This window comes from Aythya marila (genome assembly GCF_965140915.1).
Source record: "Aythya marila genome assembly, chromosome: 9".
NCBI classification, from domain to species: domain Eukaryota; kingdom Metazoa; phylum Chordata; class Aves; order Anseriformes; family Anatidae; genus Aythya; species Aythya marila.
Window position 1 is genome coordinate 25096124 of NC_139050.1, and position 25569 is coordinate 25121692.

The 25569-nt window shown below is 45.7% G+C and overlaps 1 protein-coding gene across 8 annotated transcripts in view; it reads left to right on the forward strand.

Annotated features, from left to right (window-relative positions):
• The window catches only part of VEPH1 (ventricular zone expressed PH domain containing 1), a 79630-nt gene that overhangs the window by 33490 nt on the left and 20571 nt on the right, over positions 1-25569 (forward strand). For all 8 annotated transcript variants that reach the window (XM_082767758.1, XM_082767759.1, XM_082767754.1 and 5 more), the window contains 5 exons: positions 409-618; positions 6854-7074; positions 12694-12903; positions 13915-14309; positions 25156-25295. In XM_082767758.1, the coding sequence (XP_082623884.1) occupies positions 409-618; positions 6854-7074; positions 12694-12903; positions 13915-14309; positions 25156-25295 (1176 nt within the window). The remainder of the gene's footprint in view (positions 1-408; positions 619-6853; positions 7075-12693; positions 12904-13914; positions 14310-25155; positions 25296-25569) is intronic.

Genomic DNA, 25569 nt, shown 5'->3' on the forward strand with positions numbered 1-25569 from the left:
GGGGAAATCAAAACTTTCTGCTAGCACTTTAATTTACTGTATCACTGGGGAAGACTGAGAAGACCTATGTTGTTTTAATCCATAAAGTATAGAATTGGCCCAGAGCAAAGGAAATATTTGGTGAGGGTTTTTTTGCCTTTTTTTAAACAATTGAGTATTTCCTTACTTAAATATGCATAACTGCAATATTTCAAGGCTACAGCATACCCTTGTTCCATATGTTGAGCTGAACTCCTGTTGACCTCAGCAATAGCTTTGTGCAAAGGTCAACAAAGGTGGAAAACTATTGTGCTAAATCAAAGTCTGGCATTTTAGTTCTATCCCTCCGATGCACAACGCCTCTTTTGGTTATCTGTATTCACAATTCTCAAATATATTCACAATCTTTGTCATTTTTATTTTAAATAGGTGCTGAAGGAGTGTATTCCGTGCCTACTGGGACACTTACGAGACCCTAGCCATAGCGATGTTATTCTAAACATACTTGTAGAAATAGCTGGCTATGACCCGGTAGCCTTAGCTGCTTTTCTTCCAAAGCTAAAAGAAATTGGTGAGAGTTTTCCAAGTTTGATTGGGCAAACGGCAAAGATCTTTGGAGCTGTTGGACATATTGATGAGGTAAGCCTGAAAACAAAAGTTGGTTGGTTCGGGGGATGGCTCTGTGTGTGTGCTCGTTTGTTTCTCTTGTTAAAGGTTGTACAAAGTAATACACATAAGTATTCCAAACTAGGTATTGCAAACCCTGGGTATGACACCGAATTTTAGATGCATATAGTCTTCAGGAACATTGCAATCATGCAGTGAAATATGAACTGCCCAATATATGCTGTAATCCAGCTATTTTGCATTTGTAGGGAAATATGAACTCCCTAGTCCAGTGTAATCCAGCTCTTTTGCATGTGTAACCATGGGTAATTGAATGCTTCTGACGAGTGTTTTATAAGGAAAGTGCCCGGCAGTGATGCTGGACTCAAGCCTCATCACAGGAACATTTTCATGGTTGGACCTGACCCAGTGGGAACACTGTGCTTTAAAAGGATTTAAAGCCACAAACTCCTAAAATTGTTTCATGAGTTTCATCACAGAGTAACAAATCTGCACGGAGTTTTTTTTCCTATCATAAAATCTGGATGTGGAAGCCATGCTCACCTGCTCCGGGTGCTACGAACAGGCTCAGTGTGCTACAGACACCGCCGAGCAGCTCTCAGGTCCCAGCCCTTCACCCTCCCCAAAATCCCAGCTACCCATGGCCCCAGCAGTGAGGGGTGCTGCTCACGAAGCACTGCTGTTACCCTTGTCCCACTGGGACTGAGAAATACCGTAGACCCCACTGCCATCCCCAGCTCCTAAAAATGCAGCCTGAGGGAGGGAGGCAACCACTGCGAAGCCTGCAAACTACCTGACTGCTCGAGACTTTGGGTGTCCTGAGGACACCAAGCTAGCTAGACTCATTTATGATATACCGTGATTTTTAATATGACTTTTGTTTTCATTCCTGGTTATAAGTTTATGTGTCTTTTGCCACTAATAATAAACATTTTCCCTCTGCCTCAAATCACGGCTCTGTGAAGGTAAAAATAATGGTCTGCTGAATTCATGGAGCTCCTGCTAAATAATTCAAACTTCCGTGGCTGTGGTAAAACTTGATTATATAGACAAAAAATGAATAGTATGTAATAAATCTGTTTGCTGAAGTTTGGTACTGATGCTGCCATACAGTAACCTGGGTCATTTTATTTCAGCAGAGGTGAATCCTTGTAGTTTCCCTGTCCTTTCAGTGATCCTTGCACCAAATCAACTGGTGTTTGTCTCCATACAGGCTGGAGAAGTTGGTCCTGTGTATATGGATTGGGCTCGGGGGACTATCTTAAAGGTTTTAAAGCCTCCCCAAGAGGTGGGGTCCTGCCTGGGGGCACAAGGGCTCACAGGCAGGGGACGGAGCTGCTGGGGACACGTGGCACACCGCAGGGCAATGTTGTGCTGTTCTGCACAGACTCTCTCACATGTGTTGTGTGGTTGCAGCTTCCAGCATGAATGAAATTGGTTGTTCCCTCCTTGTTTACCTATATCACCCCAGTAAAATTTACCTTGCTGAGAACTGCAGCAGGCAGTGTTTATTTCTGCGCGCGCTACTTCAGAGTTAGGGACTCCTAAAAGCTTTACAGCTCATAACTGGTCCATCCTTGAAGGAGCACAGCTGGGATTAGGACTCGAGGATTTAATTCTGGGGCTGTGTTTTAGCATGATGAACCAGCTCTTCCATGCAAATATCTGAGGCAGCCTTTCTGCTGTGTTCCCCTTCTTAAAAGGGACAGAATTTATTTTGCATTTGTTTACTTATTCATTGATTTATACCAAGAACAAGCAAGCAGCCACCTGGACGTGTTGTGCTTTGTGTATTATTGGAAATGACAGACTACTGTAAAGTTTACAAAGAAACAATTTGCAGAACACTTTCTTCTTATATTTTTTTAATCCCTGGGTTTCTGCAGATACATGTAACATCCAACTTTTACATGCACAGCCTGGGCCAAACCTGCACAGAATAATTAATCTCCAGTCTTGTAAGTGTCAGGTACCCTCCGTGCTGCCCCATGCCGTACGCCTGCTGTGTCCGAGGGGCTGCAGGCTGCTGACAGCCACGTGCCCTGTTCCAGCCCAGCTCCACACCATGAGTGGTGCTTGCTTGGAGAGGTGGGCACGCGCTTGGCTTGGTTGTGTGGCTCTGCTTTAGCGGCACCCAGGAGCCCTTTGACCAAAAACCATTTACAAAAGTGACGTGCAAAGGGTGGCAGAGGTGAACTCTGCAGTGTGACAGCTGGCTCCTCTGCTCTCCTGGGTTTGCTTTCTAAAAAGATGTCCAAATGTTTTTTTTTGTATGGTTTTTGCATCCTCTGACATGGGACGTGGTCTGCTTCCCTGCATCGCCTGCTTGGCTTCACCTGACGGCTTCCCTTTTCCTTCAGCATTGCAGCTCAAGGTCTTTCTCACACCTTCTCCTTGCGGCTTTTGTCTTTTTATCCTATTTTTTAAATTTATTTTTTGTATTTTAGGGAACTCGAGTGCTTTGTGTTGCACAATTTTCTGGGGGTATGAGGAGCTATTTGGAGGGCCGTTCACTGGTCCAGGCCCATCGCCTGGGTTTGCAGGAGACCAGGCAGTGACCGAAGGGTCCCTGCCCCTCTCACCAGTTCAGTAACGCACAGATCTCATTCTCCCCATGAAGCTTTCTTTTCTTGCTTTACTCTGGCTGTTCCTTTTGCAGATTTTTGCCCCATCCTACTATCAGCAAAGGGGTCTGTGGGTACTCCCGTGCAGATTGGGCACCTCGAAAGAGGGGAGGAGAGAAGCCTTTGTGAGCGCCCCATGAACTTCACTGATGTGTAAGGCAGCGCTCGCTGCAGCGTGGACACCCAGATAAAATAGCAGAAACACATCTGGCATCATAAAAGCCGGGCCGATCGTAAAGGTCCAGCAGATAAAAATGAGTCTACCCAAAAGAAATTGTTCAAGCACCACTGATCTAAGAGGAACTGCCGGGTTACAAGCATTGCTGCAGACGGCTAATTTATGTAGGCCCGGCAGAAGCGTGTGAGCAGCACAGCGGGCCCCGCACGCCCGGGCGTGCTGATGGGGTCCCTTATCTCGGCCGTGCCTTCCTGAACACGTCTGCGGCTGCTTCCTGCGACGGGGCTGTGCTGCAGATGCACCGCGAGCTGCTGCCTGCAGACGGGACCCTGCACCAGCCACCCCTTGCTGGCCGAGCAAAGCAAGCGAGAAACGCAATGATGACGGCGTGTTGGAACTGTATTTGTTGGTGTTTTGTTTCACTGGGCGGTTTAGTGGGTGAAAAGAGGTGGCAAGGGCTGAGGGCTGGCCCTTCGTAATGCGGATTGCAAACGTGAGCAGAAAATGTCTTCTGCTGGCTTCTAGAAGCGAGCTCTTGTGCTTTTTCTTAGCTGCTCTCTCCCCCTTGGCAGCTCAGGCAGACCCCTGGAGAGATGAGAGGTTTGGCTGGGAACGGATCCCTTTATTTTAGAGGTCCCCTTGTTTATGCACGCCGCTTCCCCTGATGTCAGGGGGAGTCTCACGGGTGAAGCTGCAATCGGGACGTGTCCCTTGACCAGCAATTTGTGCAAAGCAAAGCATCATCTTGGGGCAAAAGTCAGCTGGATATGTAGTTATTGAAATACACATATATTAAGATGTTTTGGACAAACTGGAAATTGCAGTTTCTTCTGAAATCATTCTGGTCTCTTCTGTAGTCTCCTGAGCCTGATTTTAAGAAAAAGCAAACTCTGTTGCCACACCTCGTTGCCTGTATTTCAGATCTTCACCTACTGGCCATAAAACGTGAGATGAGCTTAGGAGAAAGCACATGAACACAGAAAACAAGCACAGTTGAAATAACAATGGCTTATGTACGTCCAAACAGGCTCTCTGAATATTTTTGGGTAAAAATTGCGGCAGAGATAATAACTGCTTTCATGTTGAGCTATTTTGCTGTAATTTTGTTTTGTGTAACAGTTCCATATTATATTACTCACTGGAGTTTATTGTTCTTTTACCTCACTCCAGGCGAGTAGCAGCGTTTCAGCGTGGCTGGAGACATTCCAGCTGGATCAAAGTGACATGAAAAGGGTCACAACTTCTCTTCGAGTTGCGTCTGCTGCAGAGTTTGTTTAGGAAACAAAAATGTGTTTTAAATGTTAATTGAGCCTATGTTTATCTCTTGGAGGGAGGAATGTCTTCCAAATAAGCTAGTGAGTATTTACCAAAAAGTCAGCCCCCTTCAAACCATTGAGGAAAAGGCCCGCTCTGTCACAGCAGCCCAGCCCGCCTGCAGAAGTAGCCGTAGTTTTTCCACATACGGCTGAGGGGAAGCAATTTGTCCGATAAGCTGTGCTCATTTATCTCTGTCACGGCACGGCGCAGCCCATCTCCTTTTGTTTGAAAGAAGTTGACTTTTTCTTCAAAACGTGTCTCACCCGTGATACTTGGGCAACGCTCTGCCAAAGTCTCCCATGTATTTTTATGGCCCGGCTACACTTGGAATTAAACCTTGGGCAGTGTTTTTTCTCCTGTTACACAGTCCCAGAAGAATTTTGGGATTTTATTTCTGAAATCTGAGGCGATAACGCTGTTGCCCTGCAGTGCTGGGAGGATGTAGATGGCACGCAGCTTCCCCTCCATTTCTGCTAATCCTTGGGAAGAAGAGATTTATTTTTTTGGTGTTTTTTTGTTGTTGTTGGTTTTTTTTTTTTTTTTTTTTTTTTTTTTTTCCCTGAAGTGCCTCTGCTTGCATTTCAGCACAGGTTCTAACAGCGAAACATCTCCTGGTTTCTGTAACGATCTGCTGAGCGTGGAGTGGGTCTCACCACGGGGAGCATCCCAGCGGAGGATCCGATATGAGCTCTGAGTTAATTGCTGCTCTTTGCTGCTTTTACCACCTAGGTATTTGTAGGGTTGTGGAACCTTATACGCCTAGAACAATTATAAGAAAACAAAGAAACCCTCATGCGTTTCTTTACCTTCAGGGTCTGTGTTTTAGTGTGAGAACTTGCACATGTGCAAACAGAGATACTTGGAATTGGAACCGTGTGCACTTGCCAAGCAGAGATAACATATTTGTTAGCAAATATTTGCTTTTGATTTGTTTATTTATTTACATTATGACCTGGAGCAGCCCCTTTAGTTGTAGTTTGTGGGAGACGTGATCTTGGTGATAAATCGCCCAGCCAAACTTTGGCTGCGGAGGGCATATCAGACTTCAGCGTGTTGGCAGGGGTTGGCACAGCTGCCAGGCAGCAGCTTGGCGTGTGTGGCGAGATCATGAAACGAAATCTCATTTTAAACCCCTCGTTGTTGGTCATGGGTCTCACCTGAGCGTTGCTCCTAGATGTAATGCATGGAAGGAGCGTGCCCCTGTGACTCCTGAGGCCCTGCAACCCCTCGCCGTTACCCCCGTCCCTGGCTCTCCTCTGCAGGACGCTGTTGCAGGAGTCCCACTCGGCCTGGGGAGCGCTGGTGAAGAGAGGGTTTGGGGTGACACTGCTAAATATAGCAAATGGGCAACACCCGGCAGATCCAGAAAGGAAGTTGTGATTGGGAAACACTTTTGTGCTCTGGAAAAATGGGTATTTGCTCCCGGCTGTGTGCTTGTCACAGCTGGTGGCATGCGCAGAGCTCACTCGAACTGCCTGGTGGCTCTTGAATGGTTGCAGTTGTGGAGGATAACGTGGATAAGGCAATAAGCTGGAAATTAGCCCATAAATGCAATGGGTCTGTAACAAAGCCACACCAATGGAGTCAGCCGTGGGCTGTGCAGTGCAGCCCTGAGCCACAGGGTCTGCTCCCTGCTGAGCTGAGTACACGAGCACGAGGGTTTGCCTGCCAGAAACAGCCCAGCAGTTAGAAGGAAGGAAAAGAAAGAAAAAAAAGAGGCATGGAAACTGGGTTATGGGCAGGTGAGCTAGCTTGGCCAGGCTCACAAGGCCCATCAAAGAAGAAATGGGAGCCAAGTCTGCTGCCGGTGCTCTACTGCCCTAGGGCCATGCAGAGCCCTCCAAAGGCTTTGGGGACTCTACTTCTGGGTTGAGGAGTACACAAAGGTGTATGGAGGCTAAGCCAGGTTGGGCAGCACCAAGGCCAATACGTTTGATGTTGACAGCACGCAAAAGGAAACTGTGCTTTTGGTGCAGCTGCCTTTTTGTTAGTCGTGGGGCAGCCACTATTCCCTAATTCCCCAATGGCAATGTTTTAATCAGCAGCATGCACACAAACCAGCCTTGTGCAAGCAAACATTGAATTCATTTGCTTAAAATTTGTTTTTCTATCTCCTTATGTCGTCTAGGAGCGAGCCAGGATGTGCCTGATGTATTTGGTGAACCATCTGGCCAACATGGAGCATTCGTTTCACCACATCCTTTTGCTGGAAATTAAGAGTCTCACTGACACCTTCTCCAGCATCTTGGGCACCCAGAGCAGAGATATCTACCGCATGAGCAACAGCTTCACTGCCATAGCCAAGCTCCTCGTCCGACAGCTGGAGAATGACAACGTGTCAGCAGCCAGGTAACGCTGGGTTTTGTGTGACGAGGACCAGTCCCAGGGGCTGTGCGAGGCAGTGTGAATTTATATTAAATACACCCAAGTTGCAATGAATGAGAGCATCCAGCTGAAAACAAGCTGTACTGCAGTTCCTGTAAGTTACTGCAGTTCTATTTTCAAATTGATCTTGGTATCTCTCATGTATTGTTCCAGTGTACACTCACTCAGCTATTGGATTGCATTATTTATAGGGTCAGGTAAGCGTACAGACACCTGATGGAGAACATCCGTGCTCGTAGAAGTAACTTGAGGCATGCATTTCAAACGCAGGAATAAGGACGATCAACACTACAGCAGAAATCCATAGTTCCAGGATGTCAGTAAGAGCCTAGGTGCACTGCAGATGCCAGATGCACGCTACCAGGCAGAATGGCCTCTGAACATCACGCAGCAGCAGCTGTGTCATTTGGCAAGGGAGAAAAAAGAAGCTGCTAAAGTTTTAGCACTTCTAAAAGAGCAGAAAGAAAGCTACATCCCAGATAAGCAGACTAAGGCAATCTGAAATGCTTCAGTTAAAAATAAATCGGTGGAGTCAGGCTACACAATTACCACCGAGTTTATTCTAGAAGATAACCACTGAAGCTAGGAGAACAATGACTGGCACAGCTCTGTAACAAAGGTTTGCTAAACAAGTCTGAAAAAATATTCTCAAGCGTGTACAAAAATGTTCTGAGCACTTAGCTTCCTTAAACTTGTATCCTGAGATTAAAGCATTGGGAGCACTGCTGCATTTGTCACAGTAAGAACGTGTTATTTAAATATCTGATAGTAGTCACTTTTAATTAGGGAGAGACTTATAATTAGCATTGCATATACTGAAATAGGTCAAGAGGGCACGAAGGAATAGCAATCCTGTGATATAAAATTTAACACAGATGTCAGAAAACTCATAACCATGAAGGATAGCTTTGGAGACAGACTGGTAGAGTTGGAGCCAAAACATTGAGGTCATTTGAGAAACAATTAATTGATATCCTGGAGAGTTAAAAATGAGAAAGGAGAGGAACCCCGATATAGCCACTTATTTTACAAGGCTGTAATAAATGTGCACACATCACCTGGTGGCACAAATCTGCTGAAACAGAGCCCTCAGAACTGCCTTTGTGAAAAGCTTCACTGAAGACAGTGAAAAAACTGAAGTGGAAATAACCGAGTGAGCGTGAAATGACGTACGTGTTTTTCAAACCAGTCAAGTTCAACTACAAAAACGAGTAGGCAAGTCGTCGCAGCGAAGGGGGCCAGAAGAATGCCACATGTTGTGGGAACTGTAACGAAACAGGACAGGAATTGAGGTTTCAGTAACAAAGTCTAATAATTACTCTTGCAGCCCAGGACTGGTCACTTGATTTATGATTGAGAAATTATTTTATTTGCTAAAATGCTATGGTTTTCCTATTCCTTATTACCTTCTATGCCTAACATTTATCACTAGAGTGGATCTCCTCCCTCCTCTCTCCCTACCCCAAAAAAACAAAAACAAACAAACAAAAAAACAACTAACCAACCAGCCAACAACAAAAAAAACAGGAAAAGGTTTTTGTTAGAACATTGTTGTTGTGTTTCTCTATTTCTCTGTAAAATTGCCCTTTAAGGACTTGCTTTGCTGAGGGGTAGAAGCTGCTTGAGCTGTGTATGCGCATGGTTTCAGAAGCAAAATACAGTTTTGTGTGTGGAGCCTGGGGGAGGAGGAGAGGGCAGAGTTTGGCTTTCTATCTGCAGTGGAGGGAACTTAAAACACAAGTTCCTCCACAATTTGTTTTGCTGTTGCTATCAGTTTTTAATATTTCTGGTGATAAATTGCTGCTGTTAGGAGCTCGGACAGTTGATGCAATACAGGTGCTCTCACCACAAGGCAGGTGCAATTTGTGTTGCTTCACCAGAATAAAATACAAATAAAATCCTGTTCCCAGTGCTGCTCTGGGTGACAAAGAGGCGTGTCTGCCTCTTTCCTGGACCAGTGGCTGTGCTGGACCCTTTCAAACCAACCTTTCTGGAACTATTTCTTATTTTCCATTTTCCACTTGATTTCTCCTTCATCGTCTGCCTTATCCCTTGTGACCCTGGTCCTTGCAGGCTGGCAGCTGGGGTCCGTTGTGTTAACTCAGCGTGGCTGTGAGTGAGCAGAGAGAAAGGCAGACTTTTTGCAGTTATAGATTTGTTATTTGCTTTTGCATTTCAAGCCTTTATCAAGCATAATATCAGCTGACTCAGACAAGAACAAGTATAGAGCAGCGGTTAAGGGTAAAATGAGAGCTCTCCACTGATTTATGCCGCATTTCTTCTGACTTGTGTGAAGTGCACGAATGTTAAGTGGGGAGGATCCAGAGATCAACATGGAAATCCACTGCTGGCTGCAGAGCTGCTGCAGTTACTGAGCTGCAGTGGTTTTTAAAGAGCAGCAATCCAGAGTGTTTGTGCTGTGAAAGGAAAACAGGGTTTTAAAATGTGTGGCTGGATTATAACCATTCCTTCCAGAATCATGTGTTTACATAAGAAGAAACTGATTTCTGCAGAGTGATGGCTGGCTTGGAGTTGTTTGACACTGGGAATTTTACATGCGTTTAGTAGAGAGTGTAATTAAAACCATGCGATGCTCTATTGCCCCTCTGTCACAAAATCGCAAGCTACTCGGTCTCGGAGGGGCTTTTTAAGAACACATGCGGGGTCTTAATGGACTGATCTAACCTGCAAGTGTAGCATGGTTATTAAAAGAAGGCAAGAAAGGGCAGAAGGAAAATGTAATGGTGCTTCCAAGCCATCGTTCTGGGTAAGAACTGAGCCCAGCAGACTATACTCGTGCTGCTCAGTTTGGTGGCTGCATGAAATTCTTTCTTCCTTCCAGGACAGCATAGGTCTAGCACATAGCATCATTTACCATTCATTTACCATTCATTTGCCTTTCATTTTCTACAGTATTTGACCTTTAAATCAACACTCACAGTGGTGAAGAGAACTGGGATAACATCTAAGATTTCCGTGTGTTTTACTTCCCTCGATACCACCCAGGAGTGCTGAGGCTGTGAGCTGCCGTGCGTCTGACCAGCCTGCAGCTCCTTGGGGCACCTCAGCCTTGGACATTACCAGGCTGATGACGTTTCCATAATCGGCTCCTAGCAATATTTGGAAGCTCCTGATGGGCTTCCTGACGGTGAGCTGGAGATTCTGCTCACTTCTGCAAAGCTGCACCTCCGTCGTGTTCAAGGAGGTGCTGGAGGCTGTACGTTGATGAACCATGAGGACCTGCACTTGAGCCATTCATGTTACTTCCAAACAGAGTTGAATCCTGGAACCAGTCCCATCTCAGTGTATTTTTAGCAATTTCTATTCGTGTGTGCTCTTCTGCCCATTTTAAGCACCTGACTATGATGCTGATAATGCTGTTGGTGTTCTGGAGCAATACTCTTCACATTAATACATCACTCTTGACTTGCTGCCCTGTATATTTAGGTATCTTTCTAAAATTTGCAAAAGAGCATTTAAACGCAGTGCACCAGTGAGGAGCACAGCAACGTGGAGGTCTTTGCCAGCAAGGTCCTTATGATTCACGATAAGTTTGTGCATCCTTTTCCTCTTGAAACACTCCAAGCTTTGGTGTAAGCTGATCCTTCTGCAGCAACCTCAGCAATGTACTGGGTGCCTCTTGCCAAGATTTCAAACAATAGTTTATTTTACTGTTGCTGCAAGGGGAGGCCAGCAGGAAGGCCTGCCAGGCAGGCCGTTGGGCGTGGGGTGGAGGCTTCATTGAACATTTCTCTTGGGGCATGTGCTTTTGGCTTCCTGGGAACCGATGTGAGTGCGAGGCTGGTACACGTGAGAGCTGGTGGTGCCCCGGAGGAGCCGTGCCGTGCATCATCCCACAGCCAGCAGTGCTCACAGTTGCTCCAGATGCCAGGTATCAGCCAGGTCCCAACCAAGGTGGGGTGTGAGCACCAGTGATGAGCCCTATATTTACTAACTTGCTGCTGTGCACATGGCAGAGAGGATTCCTTGATGCATTTCTTTATCAGTAGCATTTTCTTGGGTTTCCTTCACAAAGGCACCAAGGTTCACCCGGAGAACGCTGGGGGGAAAAAAAGTGCAGTTAGGAAAGTCTGTTCTCATTTCCAAACGTCTTCAAGGCTTGCTGGCTTGGGGCTGTCATTCATAAACCCCATCAGTCTGTCCATCCTCTGCAGCCAGGCTGTATGTGTGTGCATGTGTCAGATGTTTTCCTTGCTGCTTGATTCCCACAACAAGAGCAGTGCTGGTAGAGCTGCTGGAGTGACATTTTCCTAAGGAATTAAATCTCGTCCTACATCTGCAGGAAGACTTGTTAGCAAAGGTCATACCATGATTCTTTATTAGAAAAAAATACTTTTTTTTCTGAAATGTTCTGTGGTGCTAATATATTATGAGGTATTGCCTAAATTTAAAAACAAAACAGGACAAAGCCTTGCCAACTCTCCTGAGAAATATCCTGAACTGCCTTTATCAAAACAAACAAAAAGGCACACTTCATGATGCACTCACTATTCACAGTTGTTCTTTTTTGGTTTGTTTTTTTTTTTTTTTTTTTTTTGTTTTGTTTTCTGTTTGTTTTTTTCCAAACATGCTTTGTTTCCACTATTAGTAATTTGCAGCATTTGGGATTTCTTAATAGGCTTCCCAACTGTGAGCGTGACTTGTTGAGACGCTGTTGCTTTGGAAGTGGCGTGTTAAAATTCTCATTTGTGGCTTTCAGTGTTCACATTTCACAGACTGAGCCATTCAGATGCTTGCTCCTAAGGGGGGCAGAAAGGAAGAACAAAATAAGTGGGGTGGGGTAAGAGGAAAATGAGCTTAATTTTGAACTACAGAGCTAAGTAAATGTTGCCAAACATCCCTTCATTCTCTAGGAGGATTCTGGTTGTGGAGTTTCTGAGCATTGTACGGGTCAGGCTGCTTTCAGCTCCGAACACCTGTGGGATGTGGTTACTCATTCAAGCCTGGGTTACTTCGGAAAGTTGTGGCCCCGTGGCTGCACAAAGCTGGGATCTGGGAGGGACAGTGTGCTGTTTTCCATCCCAGGAACCAGCACGGTACCCTGAGGTTTGAGTTTCCTGAGCCTGTTCCTTTCCATGCACAGAGTTATTTTAAAATATATTTTTCTTACTCTGAGTACATTAAAGCAGTACAAACTGCGTGTACTTTCGTCAAACATTTTAAACCACAGACTTCTATAAACTCTACAATTAACTCTAGTTTTGGTTTATGAAAATAATGCAATAAGTCACTGTTTAGCAAGCTTGAAATAATAGTTTAAGTTCAGCTGAAAACCTTTTCCCTGTGGGACTATCAGGAAAAGAGGCTTTTTGCTTATGCAGATACAGCACATGCAGTTTCTAATCCACTGTTGTCAGAGATGTTCAGTGTTTCTGATCCATCTGACAGAGATGTTGATCTAGAAGATGTTTCTGAAAATGATTAATCAACCTCTATGAAAATCTCTGCTGAAACATAATTATTTTAGCAGACACATAACAGGGGTCAAGGGCAGAAATGCAGTGTCAGCATCCCTAGGAGCAAAGTGTGCCAGAGCTAAATCTCTGCTTTCTGCTTTCTTAGGACAGAAAATGATATTGAAATAGAATCGCCTGTACCACTGGATGATTTAAAATCTGTTATGAATGGAAATGAAGAAGAGGAAAAGCTTCAAGTTAAGATACAGGCTTTTGAAGAAAAAATAAACATCAACAACAGTACTCCTGGCTCAATAAGAAGATACAGTTTAGGCCAGGTTTCTAAAGAAGAAAGGAAGGATATGAGATTTAACAGGTATGGTTCTGTAAAACGCGTGAGTGGTTTTTGTGAATATCAGTTTTGTAAGAAATCTTTGTTCAAACATTGAGAAACTGGTCCGCTTGCATGATGGCTATGGGCATCGTGAGTCTAATTTTAACCAAGTCTAATGTCTGTGAATTTAAAGGTTAGGAAAATCTTTCAAAGTTACTTTTTTGATCAGTTCTGTGACTGATCAAATCCTGTGCCGGTGGGTCTGCCCACGCTCCATGCTGGGATGAGTGTGACTCTCCCAGGACCTGGGTGAGACGAGGCCCCCCATTCACCAGCACCCACAAAGTTCCTTGGCCGTGTGTGCTCCACAGGTACACAGCCGAGGCTGCTGCTTCCTGCTCCAATATTTCTGGCAGAGACCCTGCTGTAAACCTGACAGCAAAGGTAACCACAGCCCTGGTGAGACTGGGACACTGCCTCGTCCCCTGCTGCTCTGACTAGGGCATGGTCACTTGTGTGCCCTCAGTGTCCCTGCAAGCACACCTCACCTCTGCGTGTGTGCTTTCAGGCACTTCTCTTTTAGCCTTCTTGCTCTTAAGGAGACTTCAGTTTCATGTTTAGCATATAGATACAGGGCAGTGAAGAACTGGAGGCTGAATCTTGGTTCAGGTTCAGGTTTGGTGCAGTTAAATCTCTGCTGGATGGCATTTTTATGATGTGATCAATAAAGCGTGTGCTGCAGTGCTGGGGTTTTAAGTTCCTTGCAGATAGGTTGACTGGCTCCTTCCATGGCACACAGATGTTGTGATATATGGATATTATTTAGTTTCATTTGCTTATTAAAACTGGCTTGCATTTTGCTTTTGAAATGCATATTTATCAGAAGGTATTTGCCTCTGGCTAAGTTAGCCTTGCACTCTGCTCTCCAAACTAGCTGCATAGAGGTAACTCGGAAGAGCACATGTTCAAATGATTTCTGTCTCATTGCTCAGCGTGTTGTGTTCCACCTTACCTCTGTTCCGAAGCACTTTTCCTTCTTTACTTGCCTTCCAGGTCCAAAAGCCTTGCTTTGCATGCAGTCCGCATGAAGTCGGTAAACTTAGACAGTGGACAAGAGGAGGAGAACGGGGACATACCTGCTGGCATCTCCTTCACCGAGATCTACATTAGCCAGGAAAACGAGAAGCTACCTTTTGGTGTTGATGCCGAAGAAATGCAACTGGGAAATTCTTTGGTTTCACACCAAAGTATTGACTGCACAGAATCAGAAAATTTGCCAGAACTCGCTGGAGAAAAGGCCCATGAAGAAAGCGCAGAGGTGCTGAAGAGTCCTGCAGAGTACCAAGACAAGCTCTACTTGCACTTGAAGGAGAACTTGGGTAAAGTGAAAGCATACGTCATGGAGATGGGGAAGAAAATTCCTATCCCTGACCAGTGTGTTATTGAAGGTAAGAGGCCTGAGCCTTTCAGGCTACAACTTTAACACGACACTAAATGTCGTCACACAATTCAGGCAAATGGGCAGCAAAGATCTACATGTATAGCACAAAGCTTACGGGTGGGGAGGAAGCTAAGTTTTATAAAATAACACCATTCACAAATTGTAGTGTTTGGAAATCTTCCAAGACTTTTGTTTTCCTTCAGGGATATAGGGCAGCTCTGACCTCTCCCAAACTCCTAGGAAAGTTAAAACCTGAGCCCTCCTGCGGGGCACAGAACGGGACTTGTAGCACATGCAGGTACTTAAAGACCCCTCTTGGCCTGCTGGGTTGGTCTAGAGCAGACCTGGATCTCCCTCATTAATGTGACATTATTAAATCATGTGAGTTACAAGTTACACCAGTGATGAAGCAGGTCAGGAACCTCACAGCAGCATCCCTGAAAAGAAGCTACTTGAAAGCAATAAAATGAGATCCTGGTGCTCCAGGTTGGGTTGGATACTACCTCACCACCTCCCTGGGCTTCTTTAATGTTTTCTGCTTTCATCAAGGGCAGGCAGGTATCTGTTCTTAAGTGCAAGAAGGCTGTTTTGTCTGCTTTTGTGAGGCTGCAGGGTGACAGAGGGGTGCAACACGCTGCAAAATAGATCCTCTATGCTCTTTGAAAGAAAGTTATTTAGGTTTGGTTGTAAGTCTCTTGCCTATACTGAGCAGTGCTCAGTTACCTTAACACAGCTCTGTGTGCAGCTAACCGCTTGTCATTGATCGTGGGCACTTCACAGTCCAGCCCTTCATGGGTCGTCTTGATGGTAAAGAGGAACTGACTCTATAAATTAATTTGAGATCACTTAAAATGTCATCTTCTAATACTGTGCAACTTCCATCAAATCTCTTACCAACTGTTTGTTTACCTTTTCAATAGTCAATATGTGAAAATCAGGCTCCACCCATAAAAGGGATATAACTACATGTATATATATATTTTAAAATTTATTCTGCGGGAATTTCTAAATAATGACAAGTGTTAGGTCTACTATTTGAAAAGCTTATTTGTTAGAATTATCGATAAAACTTTTGTTTCATAAAAATACGATAGAAAAGTAAAAGTGAACAATGCGGCCTGACTTGCTGAATGCTGTGACCTTGCATCAATCACGTGCAATACTCTGAATATTTTTAAATGTATTGCTCCATTTCCTTTCTGAACTACCTATTATGGTATGTTCTAAGCATATGACTATTTCAAAATTCATTCAAACTATTGTAATTTCCTGGAAGTCCACAGCTAGCATTCTTAGGGAAATTCTTTGAGTAGGGACACATGTGCAGAACAGGAGATTTATGTGACTCACTCTAAATACGCTCAAAGAACTGCAGTCTGGCTCCTTACACAGGGGACAGTTTTGTTAATACTTCAGATATTACATAAAGAACTCCATCAAAAACCTGGCAGTTACTGGACTTCCATGATTCCCACACACTATAAAGGCTCATTCAAATGTATCTGTTTTTACTTTTCAAATCAAATGTTTAGCAAATACTAAGAAAATGTTGGAAAATATTAGCAGATTTCTAAATATTTTATGTTGGTTATGCAGGAATTTTTGAACTGGAAATTTAGTCCATAAAGGAGTTAAAATATAAAAAGATAGGCACCTCAGAGCAATGTCTCACCATGAAAGAGAACTGGGAGGAAATACTGGCAAACTGTGTTGCAACAAGGTAGTGCTGCAGATTGCTAACAATGGAGAGTGCAAATTTCCCCAAATTCCACCGCTTTGTCAGAGTCATGCCTTCCCTGGGCTGTCAAGTGGCAGCTCACATTCAGGTCAAAAGTGTCAACGTCAGTCACAAGAACTTCTCATTGGTGATGGGCCAAATTCTGTTCGGTGCACTCGAGCAAAATTCAGAACCATGCTTGTACTGCTGGTGCTGGAGGTGTTTAACCTTCAGCCAGACTGCCTGTGAGCATGGTAAATTCCTCACTGCTTAAAACTGAGACTGGGTGCTGTCCCCAGAAGTAGTCTGGGAGCCACAGGGGTTAGGATAGAAGCAGCCTACGTGCTGGCCAGGCTTGGTGGATGCAGCGTGGTCAGGCCTGGGGGCAGCAGTGCTGAGCGTGAGCTCCCATACACGAGGAGGTCACAAAGGTTCCCCAGATACGGCGTGACTGCCCTGCAGAACAACAGAGGACATTCAGCTCGGTTCTCAGCAGCAGGCAGAAAAGCAAATGGACCAGGGAAAAATTAAGAACAACAGATACCGCATGATGATGCGTTATGTCATTGTCTGCATTAATTGGGGCTTGAAGGACAAAGCAGACCTGTTAAGGGGAGTATAAGCTCAATTGGAGACCTTGAAACGAAGAAAAATGAACTGGACTGGGACTGTGGGTACTGCCCAAGCACTGAACACAGCGCAGGGAAGCGGGTCAGGGAAGCATGGTTTGTGAGGAAAATTGGAAAAAAGTACACTTAACTGGAAAAGGAGAAGGCTGAAGTAGGACATGATAATGGTTCTCAGCTATGTGTAAAACTCAAAGGTACAGCCCATGCTGAACAAGACAATGAGCTTTAATATCAACAAGAAAAATGCAGCTCAAACAGTAGGAAAAGCTCTCTAGAAGCACTACAATCTTGTGCTGCCAGAGGAGGTTGTGGAGGACTTCTGAAAGCACGTTAAGGAAACCTGGAGAGGCTGGCTTCTGGGTTTGACACAGCTGAAGAATGGCTGGTGGCCCCTCAACCATTCCTGGTTCTTCCACACACACCCGTTGGATTAATAAAAGACATTACTGCTTCTCGTCCCTGCCTTGCACTACCAGCCAGCCTGCGGCTACAACTCCAGCGTCACAGGCACTGGAGACCGACCGTGGGTCGGGAGGCAGATCTGCTGGCCGCTCCAGTTCCCCTCCGTGGCTTTGATTACATCTCTGCTCCGTTCTGCAAATTTCCTTTTTTTGTTGATTCATGCATTTGGTATGTATTTCATAGCCGTGGCAAAATATTTTTCCTTTACAGGATGTATTTTTTCAGTCTCTTTGTTGATTTATAAGCTCATTCAATTTAAACTATAGTCAAAATTTATGTAATATTGACTGGAGTGATGGATTTTACAACTCTGAAGGGGATACTGGTTAAAAACCGTAAGAGGGGATCCATGGTCAGTCTGTGACAGTTAATTTGAAGATGCCTCCCATGCACATTGATGTGTCCTCAGCTCTGTTATCCCAGTTAGTTTTTACAGTTTGGGGCTAGATGTGTGTCAGGCAGAGGAGAGGCGTGAACTGGATGCTGTTGCTACAGCACAAGCAGAACATCTTAGGCTAAAGAAATGGTCAAGTTGAGAAGGTTTTGAAGAATGGACAAGACCCAACAACCTACTGGATCCCTGTGTACGTGCATAAGTGAATCTTTTGGAACTTACACTGTGTGAGAGGGGATTTAAAATGGTGCAGAAAGAAGGCATCTGAAACCACAAAAATCCTTTTATTTTAGGTTGTTTCAGTTTGGGGCTGATGGTTTGGTTCGGTTCCCATTTAGTTTCAACCACCTTGCACGGATTCTCATCTCTGCTGTGCTTTAAGCAACTTGAGACATTCTTTTATATCATGTTCATCACTTAAATCCTCTTAATCCTGTGGACCTTTTCCTCAAAAAAAAAAAAAAAAAAAAAAAAAAAAAAAAAGCCACTGTATTTGTTGAATGCTTTAGCTTCCATGGAGCTAAGCAGTTTTCATCAGCCCATATTTTTCCAGATGGTTTGTGATCTTCTGTCTTATCGGTACCTCCGGGATCTTGCTGATGGCAGCAGCCCAGAGCTGTGCCTCTCTAATTTCCTGAATGCTCCCCAGATTTGCTACTGCTTTTCAGCACACGCTGGGCAGGATTTCCATCACCTCGGTGCCACTGGAATTTCGGTGACTGAGAACAAGAAACCGTGTTCTGTGTTGGTCACTAACGGTGGTGTGACCTGCCAGAGCTGACCTCAGCAGTGCCACACCATCCAGCCAAGGCCTGAGTCAATGTCTTACCTGGCTTAGTCCAACTTCTGCACGCAGCATGGAGCTGATGGCTCTGTGTGCTCTAGCCTTGCTGTGCCTCATCCTGACCCCTGCATGCTGGATAAGCCTGAAGGTATTCTCCTTTCCCAGACATGAAGGGATAGCGGATCAAATGCCTGGCTGCGTGGCCTGCCCCGGGCTGGGAGTGGCTGGTGTCAAACAGTTCCCAGACAACAGCCTGTGAAACTGCTCATTTTGGCTATAATTGGAGGGAAATCCTTGTTTTTCCTCTAGTTCTTCAGACAATTCAGGTAAAATCATCACTGTGAATGCCCACAGCTCATTGCCAAGCAAGCCACCAGAAAGAAAACACGACGTGTGCACAGAGGGCAGGGGGGATTTGTGCCTCCCTCAGAAGGACCGAGGCCAGGGACATCGGATGCATCACCCAATTCTCGGGCACTGAAGCCACATTAAAAATTCAACGAATGATGTTATAGCTGCTATATAGAAGCGAGCCGCTCCTGGCTCCTTGTTGCCCTGCAGGAGGAAATATAAACAGCAAATATTTTGCGGGCTTAACGACAGAACTCTGATAAAGGAGGAGACGGCCGGGGAAACAGGTTGCAGTACGCTGGCCCGAAATCTGGTTGTTGTTATGTTTTATGCCATACCGAGAGCTAATTGGTACCACATGAGGGAGTTGATGGAAAAGCTCGTTGGTCCCCTGCAGTGCTCGCCTCTGCACCGGGCCGATCGATTCCAGCATTCCTTCGGCCCGGCCTGATTGGGACCAGATGCACCTCCACTCCCTCAGCGGCACCGCCTCGCCAGAGATCGGCTCTGTTTCTGCTGGGCCAAAGAAATATTAGTTGGTGTTTTATCCCGTGGAACTGGTATTAACCTTGAAATCTGTCCCAAATGTCAGGCGAGGCGGTGAAAATGGAGGCATGAACTCGGCCTGGCCCTTGTGCTCGCGGCGATGCGGGCCATGGGCTGCGTAGAGAGCCCCCATGGTGCAAGGAGCGTAACGGGGGTGTGGAGGTGCTCGTAGCAGCCTGCCCTCGTGTCTGCAATGACAGCAGCTGCTGTGCTCGTCTGCAAGCCTCTGCTGGCACAGGCCCACCTCCAGATGCGATTTACCTGGTGGTAGCAGAGGGATTCCTGACGGGGATTTGTTAGCGCTCTCCAAAGGCAAACCAGAGGGATTGGACTTGGGACAGGTGAGGAGGACCAGGACAGACTCCACGCTTCTCTGAGGAGCACTCTCACCAGGAGAACAACCCTGCCCTGCCCTACCCACTGCACCTGGGCTCCAATTTTGGCAGGAGAGAAGAGCCCTGCATGGCTGGTACCCATGCCATGGGGTGAGCAGCAGCCCCCCGCCAGGCTGTGGGTGCCAAGTGGAGATGGCCGAGGGATGTGGGGATGGGGACATTTTCCCAGGACCTGGCTGTCCTGCACGGGCATCGTGGGCTCTTTGTGCTTCAGTCAGCGATTCAGGCAGAAAGAGAAGCACGCTCTTGCTGCTGAAGATGGGATGACGTGAGAGAGGTAGGCCTTCCCACATGGCACAGGCTTTTCGTTACCCTGACGGGGAAGAGAAGGAAGTTGGAAAATGTTATGAAGTTAAGCAAATCTGTAAGTTCTCAGACATGGCTTTTACCACTTAGATTTGAACTCTGCATACTGACTGCACTGTGGTGGGCTCCCCAAGCCCCTTGACATCGTACCTCTGCGTTGCAGTTTGGGTGACTTACTGGGGGAAGCACCCACTGAGCTGAGTTATGGCACACATGTAAAGCTAGTAGTGCTCCAAAAAAATAATTTCTTGAAGTTGGCTGCTTTAAAAATTACTCTTTTCTCCTACAAACATATGTATTGTTTGCATCTTTATCTGTAATCTAAACTGAAGAGAAAAGGAAACTGAGGAAGCTGAAAAAGGTCTGACACTTAAGAAGTTGTATCCATTTCTTATTCTCCAGTTTCATGTTTATGGGTGGGTTTGAGTCTATTTGGGAAGTTTATGAGCATACTTTTACTCCTATTAACAGACTTTATTTAATAGTAAAGGATTACCACTGTAAATCAAATAATGCGTGAATTGTTCACAGAACCAGTGACTCTGTACCTACTTGACCACGTTACATCCCTCCTGGCTACCCCGCGTGGTAAGCTGGAGTAAACAACACAAAACAACTCTGACAAATTCTTGTGCTTATATTCTTTTTCCCCAGGCACAAGCACTTAGTAGTGAACTTTAAAATTGCAACATATATTCTCTTGTTTCTTGTAGAAAAAAAAAAAACAATAAGTTGGTTCTTATTCTCTTGCTAGGAGTTTTGGACTTGCCAGCAGACGTGGTGGTGAGAAGTGCTTCCTGACCAGCAGTCGTGTTTCCAGGGGAGCCTGATCACCCTTTGGTGTCTTTTGACACATTGACAAGTCCAAGAGGTTTTCCTGGCCCAAGTAAAATGACTACATTTGTTGTCCAGCTCCAAGGGCTAGCACTCCTAAGCTAGTCCTAAGACAGGTCTGTCTGCTGGGTTTTCTTCTTTTTCTGCAGTTAAAGCTCTTATGAGCCTGTGCAGTAGTCACAGCTCTGATGGCTGAAATGGTGTTTTGACGAATCCTAATTTAGGTCAGATGGGACAGGTCACTAAATGAAGCGTTTTTCTCAGTTGTGTGTGTTTTCCTGTTACGTGAATTCAGCGCTTTTTTCTTCTCTGATTCAGGCCTGCAAATGATTTATTTTTGCTCATTTTAAGCAAAAATCTGTTTGCTCCCCTTTCCTAGCTAGCCTTGTGAACCTGGTCCCTGTTCAGCCATCACATTCCCCTTTGTCAGCCGCTCTGCACTGCCAAATGCAAATGCAATGAGTTGTTTTCCCTAGAAATGGCTGCCTTAAAGTTTCACAGGTGCAAATAGGTCTTGCTATGCATTATTATCTCTGCTCTAATTCCTCTGGGATCAGCTGGGATTACACAAGGTTGAGATTTGGTTCATAGTGTTTCATAGATCATTGCAATGAGGGACTGGAAAAAGTACGAAACATACTTTACCTAAAGCTCAGCCAATTTATGGAGATGTGCTTTAGGAAAGCCCAAAAATGTGTCTTCTTAAACTACATGTACTAAGCACGTAAGTACATGTAATTTGTTAATTCTACACAGGTTTTGGAAGTACCTTTTCCATTCTCGGAGCGTGTCTTCTAACTTACCCAGAAGGTACAGCAAAAATGCCCTATTGCAATGTGTGCTTTGAGCTTTAATTCATGGTTCCTTGAATAAGATGCTATAAAAGTGTAATGTTATACTGGTAGTGTCAAGAAACAGTTAATGTTACTACTCTGTGCTGCAGTGGGATATAGTGCTGAGACTCTGAACTGAAATCCCTACACGAGAGGGAAAATACTTGTAAAGAGTTGTACTGTCACTTCCAGAAACAGTGCCTTGGTTTAGCTTCTTAAAAACGTAGCATACAAAAGTGCCTAACAGCTGGGTGGTAGGATAATACTATATAATACAAACATTTTGGGGGGCGTTTTGAACTAGACAGGCTCCAATAGCGTTTTGAATAATATTTACAGTATCTGCAATGTTTTTACGTGGGATGGAGGTGAAGAGAACTCTATCGACATGGTTGCATTTCAATGGATGCTTTCAAATTTTGAAGGACCATGACTCGCCCTGTGTGATTTAGGATTATTTTTTTTAGTTAGAGCTCTGTGTCTGAGGGTGTTGGTGGGGGATGTGATCCAGCGGGCTGCTGGTTATCCTGCACTGCTCTTCTGCCCTGTCTGCAGATCCAGGGCATCAGTCTTGCATGTAGGTCTCTGATGATGCTGTTAATTAAAATCACCGTATATTTTTTTTCCATTTTAAACGTTTTGTGAAATGGCACAGCATAACTAGTTGTCTGAAACAGTGGCAGCTTCATGTGCCTGGACGATAAGAAATTCACGTAGCCTTGCCTAATTAAAGGCCTCCCACAACCAGAAGAATAAATGGCCGTGGTAGTGACATTGTGGTTGGCAGTTGAGCCAAGTACAGTGAAACTCTGCTAGATAGGTATCAGGGTCATCTTAGTTTCCCTCAGAAATAGGTTTATTATTTTAATATCACTCCCCACTAACAGTGGGATAGCTGAGATTAGCTGTTGTGTGTTGAAACTAGCAGTTCCGTGCCATCGGTTTAGAGCTGCGTGTAGTAAACTTTGGCTTGTTACCAGATATTGCCACATTCAGCATATCAAATGTAGTAGAAACAGCTATGAGTAATTGCTCATCTCGTACCAAAGGTTTGAAGACTGTCTGAGTTGAGTAGGAGGCTTTTTTTCACTTGGTATTGACAGATGAACGTTACTTTTTTTCCAGGAATTAGCTTTCTGCTCAGCCAGCACAGGCTCCAGTGCTGGAGCTGACGTTTATTTTGGCATGCGTTATCAGCCTCAGCATTTTTTCCATGTCATCCAGTGTCTTGCTAAGCGTTTTCTTGGATTTTGGTGTCCCTCCATATATCCCATGCAGTTTTTGTTCATGCAGGAACCTCCTTCGCGGTCCTATCGAGCACAGTCCCACCCAGCACCGAGTGCCCTTTCTCAGCTGCTCCCCGGGGCTCTGCCACCTGCAGCAGTGACTTCTGTGGCAGACAGCACGGCCGGGGCTTCATCAGCTTCGTGTGGACGTGACGTGGGGGACAGGAGCTCCAGCTCCGGGCTCTGCTGCCTTGCACAGTCGTTTAAGGCACTCCAGCACTAGCCTGCAGCCTTCACATGCCTCCCAGGTTTCTTGTCAGTTCCTACGTTTGTAATGAAAAAAGAAGTGCCGAGCTCGTTGGAGAGGAAGGCACTGACTGCCAGCTCCTTGTAGCAGTGGCAGAACGTGCTTTATGGTCACTTTTCACTAAGAGCAGTTTCCCATAATGAAGCATTAAACTTTTCACACACATGGACCAAAGCCAAACCTCTACGTCTGGGGGAGTATATTGAAATTAAGGTTCTTTGTTAGCATCTGCGATGCATAAGCCAGGGATCTTTAGTTTGGACCATGCTGGTGGAGGAGCATTCTGTCAACAGGCTCCTTGGAGGCAGCGCTCAGTTCTGTGCTGTAATACATCCCAGGACTTAGGGTCGCTCTAATTAACCCCTTCAGCTTCCCAAACTCCTCTTGTATATTGAATGTGAGCACTGTCAGGTTAGTGGCTTGGGTAATTAGATTAGACTCAGGCCTTCCCCACAGCTGCTTGGCCAAGAGTAGTGGATTTTCTGCCCTTTATTTTCCCTGCTAAGGTGGGAGTGTTGCTCGCAGGCATGGTACATTTGTGATCTGCAGCTAAGGTAATTTTCTTTTCCAGGATTATCAACTCAGTTTAGCAGCATTAACATCTTTGTTAGCTTAACTTTAAGCCCCAACTTGTAATTGGCAGCATTACAGCTGATGAAGCTTGGGTTACCTGGACACCACCGGGTTGCCCATCAGTCCGTAACCACAGGCAGGTGCACGAGCCAACGTGGGGCCAGAACGGGTGACACTGTGTGGAAAGGAAAGCTGCAGGAGCTAGAGGGTCAGAGGGACGAGCTGGTAATGCTGCCAATTACAACTTGTAAGCCCTACCCCGAGGAAGGAGCGCTGTTCTCACCCCTTTCCCTGCAGCCTGTACACTCAGTTTTAGTTCTTGCCTTCACTTCCCAACATGATGCGTTGCCTCTGCCCGTGTTTCCCTCCCTGCAGCGTGTGTAGTGCCTCTGCTGTTCTTTGTTGACTCTGATCTTCCTCTGCCTTTACATCCCACACCGTTTCTCCTTGTGGCAGTGGAGCCTCAGCGAGCTCTGCAGTCCCCACTTGCTGCAGGTGACTTCCTTTCCTCGACAAATTCAAGCAGCCTTGTCAGAGGGTAGCAGAGCGGCTTCCACGTGCCAGCTTCTGAAGTTTCTCCCAGCCCCTGACAGCCACCTGCTCCCTCTGCAGCGTACTGGGCAGGTTCAGGCAGCCCAGGCTTTAATTTGCCACATTTCCAGTGACAACTCACTCTATCACAGCTCACCAGCTGCGCAGGGCAGCTTGTCTGCTGTCTGTCCGCCTGTTGTGCCTGTAGGTAGGAAGCAAGCCTGGCAGCAGCCGCTGGGACCGGTTGTTCTCCCCCCGTCAAGCCCAGCTCTCCAGCTGGGTGATGTGGGTGCAGCACCGAGGTCTTCACTTCAGGATCTCCACCTTCTCTTTCTTCTGTTGTTGTTCAAAGGGACTATAAAATGATATCATTATTTTAAGCCAGTAAAGCAGCCTGAGGAGGCTATGCCTGACATGCTGTTATCATTACGAGGCGTCATCCCAAGACGGAAAGTGAAGGCTCGAGGTCAATATTTTTCCAAAGCAGGATCACGTATCTCCGGGGCTTTGTTTCCAGTTAAAACCAGCATGGGAAGTTCAAGTCAGGTAACGTTACGTAGCTATAGCTTTTGTGCTGAGCAGCTGGTCCCAAAAGGCACTGTTGGACCCCACGTAAGCACTGCAGGATTTCGGTCAGTAATGTTTATGCACAGATCAGGTGTGCCCAGCAGACCTGCACCACACGTGCTTGGGAACAAGCGGGGTTTGCAGAGCCCATAGCTGTTTCCTAACATGTAGGATTTAAAGTACCTGAGACAAAATTTCTCCAGTATTGTCCCATGGCTTGTCCTTAATTTGAGGGCACAGACACAGCAGTGCCCTTCTGGATGCCGTGGTTGCCTGATGAGTAGAAATGCAACAAGCAGGAGGTGCAGCAGCACTGGAAGTGCATCCCCGCTCATCACAGGCACCTGGCTTCTGCCTTCTGTGCAGCTGATTTTACTCTTCTCTGTATTTATTTCTAGATACCGTGAGAAGCTGCGTAGCAAAGTTGTTCTTCAGCTGTCCCCTGAAGGGCCACTACTGCCTGTACAGTAAATCCAGCTTCACCCTCGTCAGCCGGCAGCCCCCGCTCTGGATCCACATCATGTTTCTCTTCCAGCAGGTGCGTGCGGTGCAGATGAGTGGCACCTCTGCGTTTTTCGTGTTGTACCTGGAAAAAATGTTGTAGTGGTTAATCTGTCGAAATGTGCTTCTAATCCACGGTGCTGTTAATGTGAGTTTTTGTGAGCCTTGTGATTTCTCAGGGAGCTGTCAGGTTTATTGTGGATCTCACCACGGTGGGTACGTTACAGCAGGTTGAAGTGATTTTGCAGCTGACGGATTTCTATTGAATGTAACAAATTCAAACTGTCTGTAGGGATTCCAAAGCCTAAAGA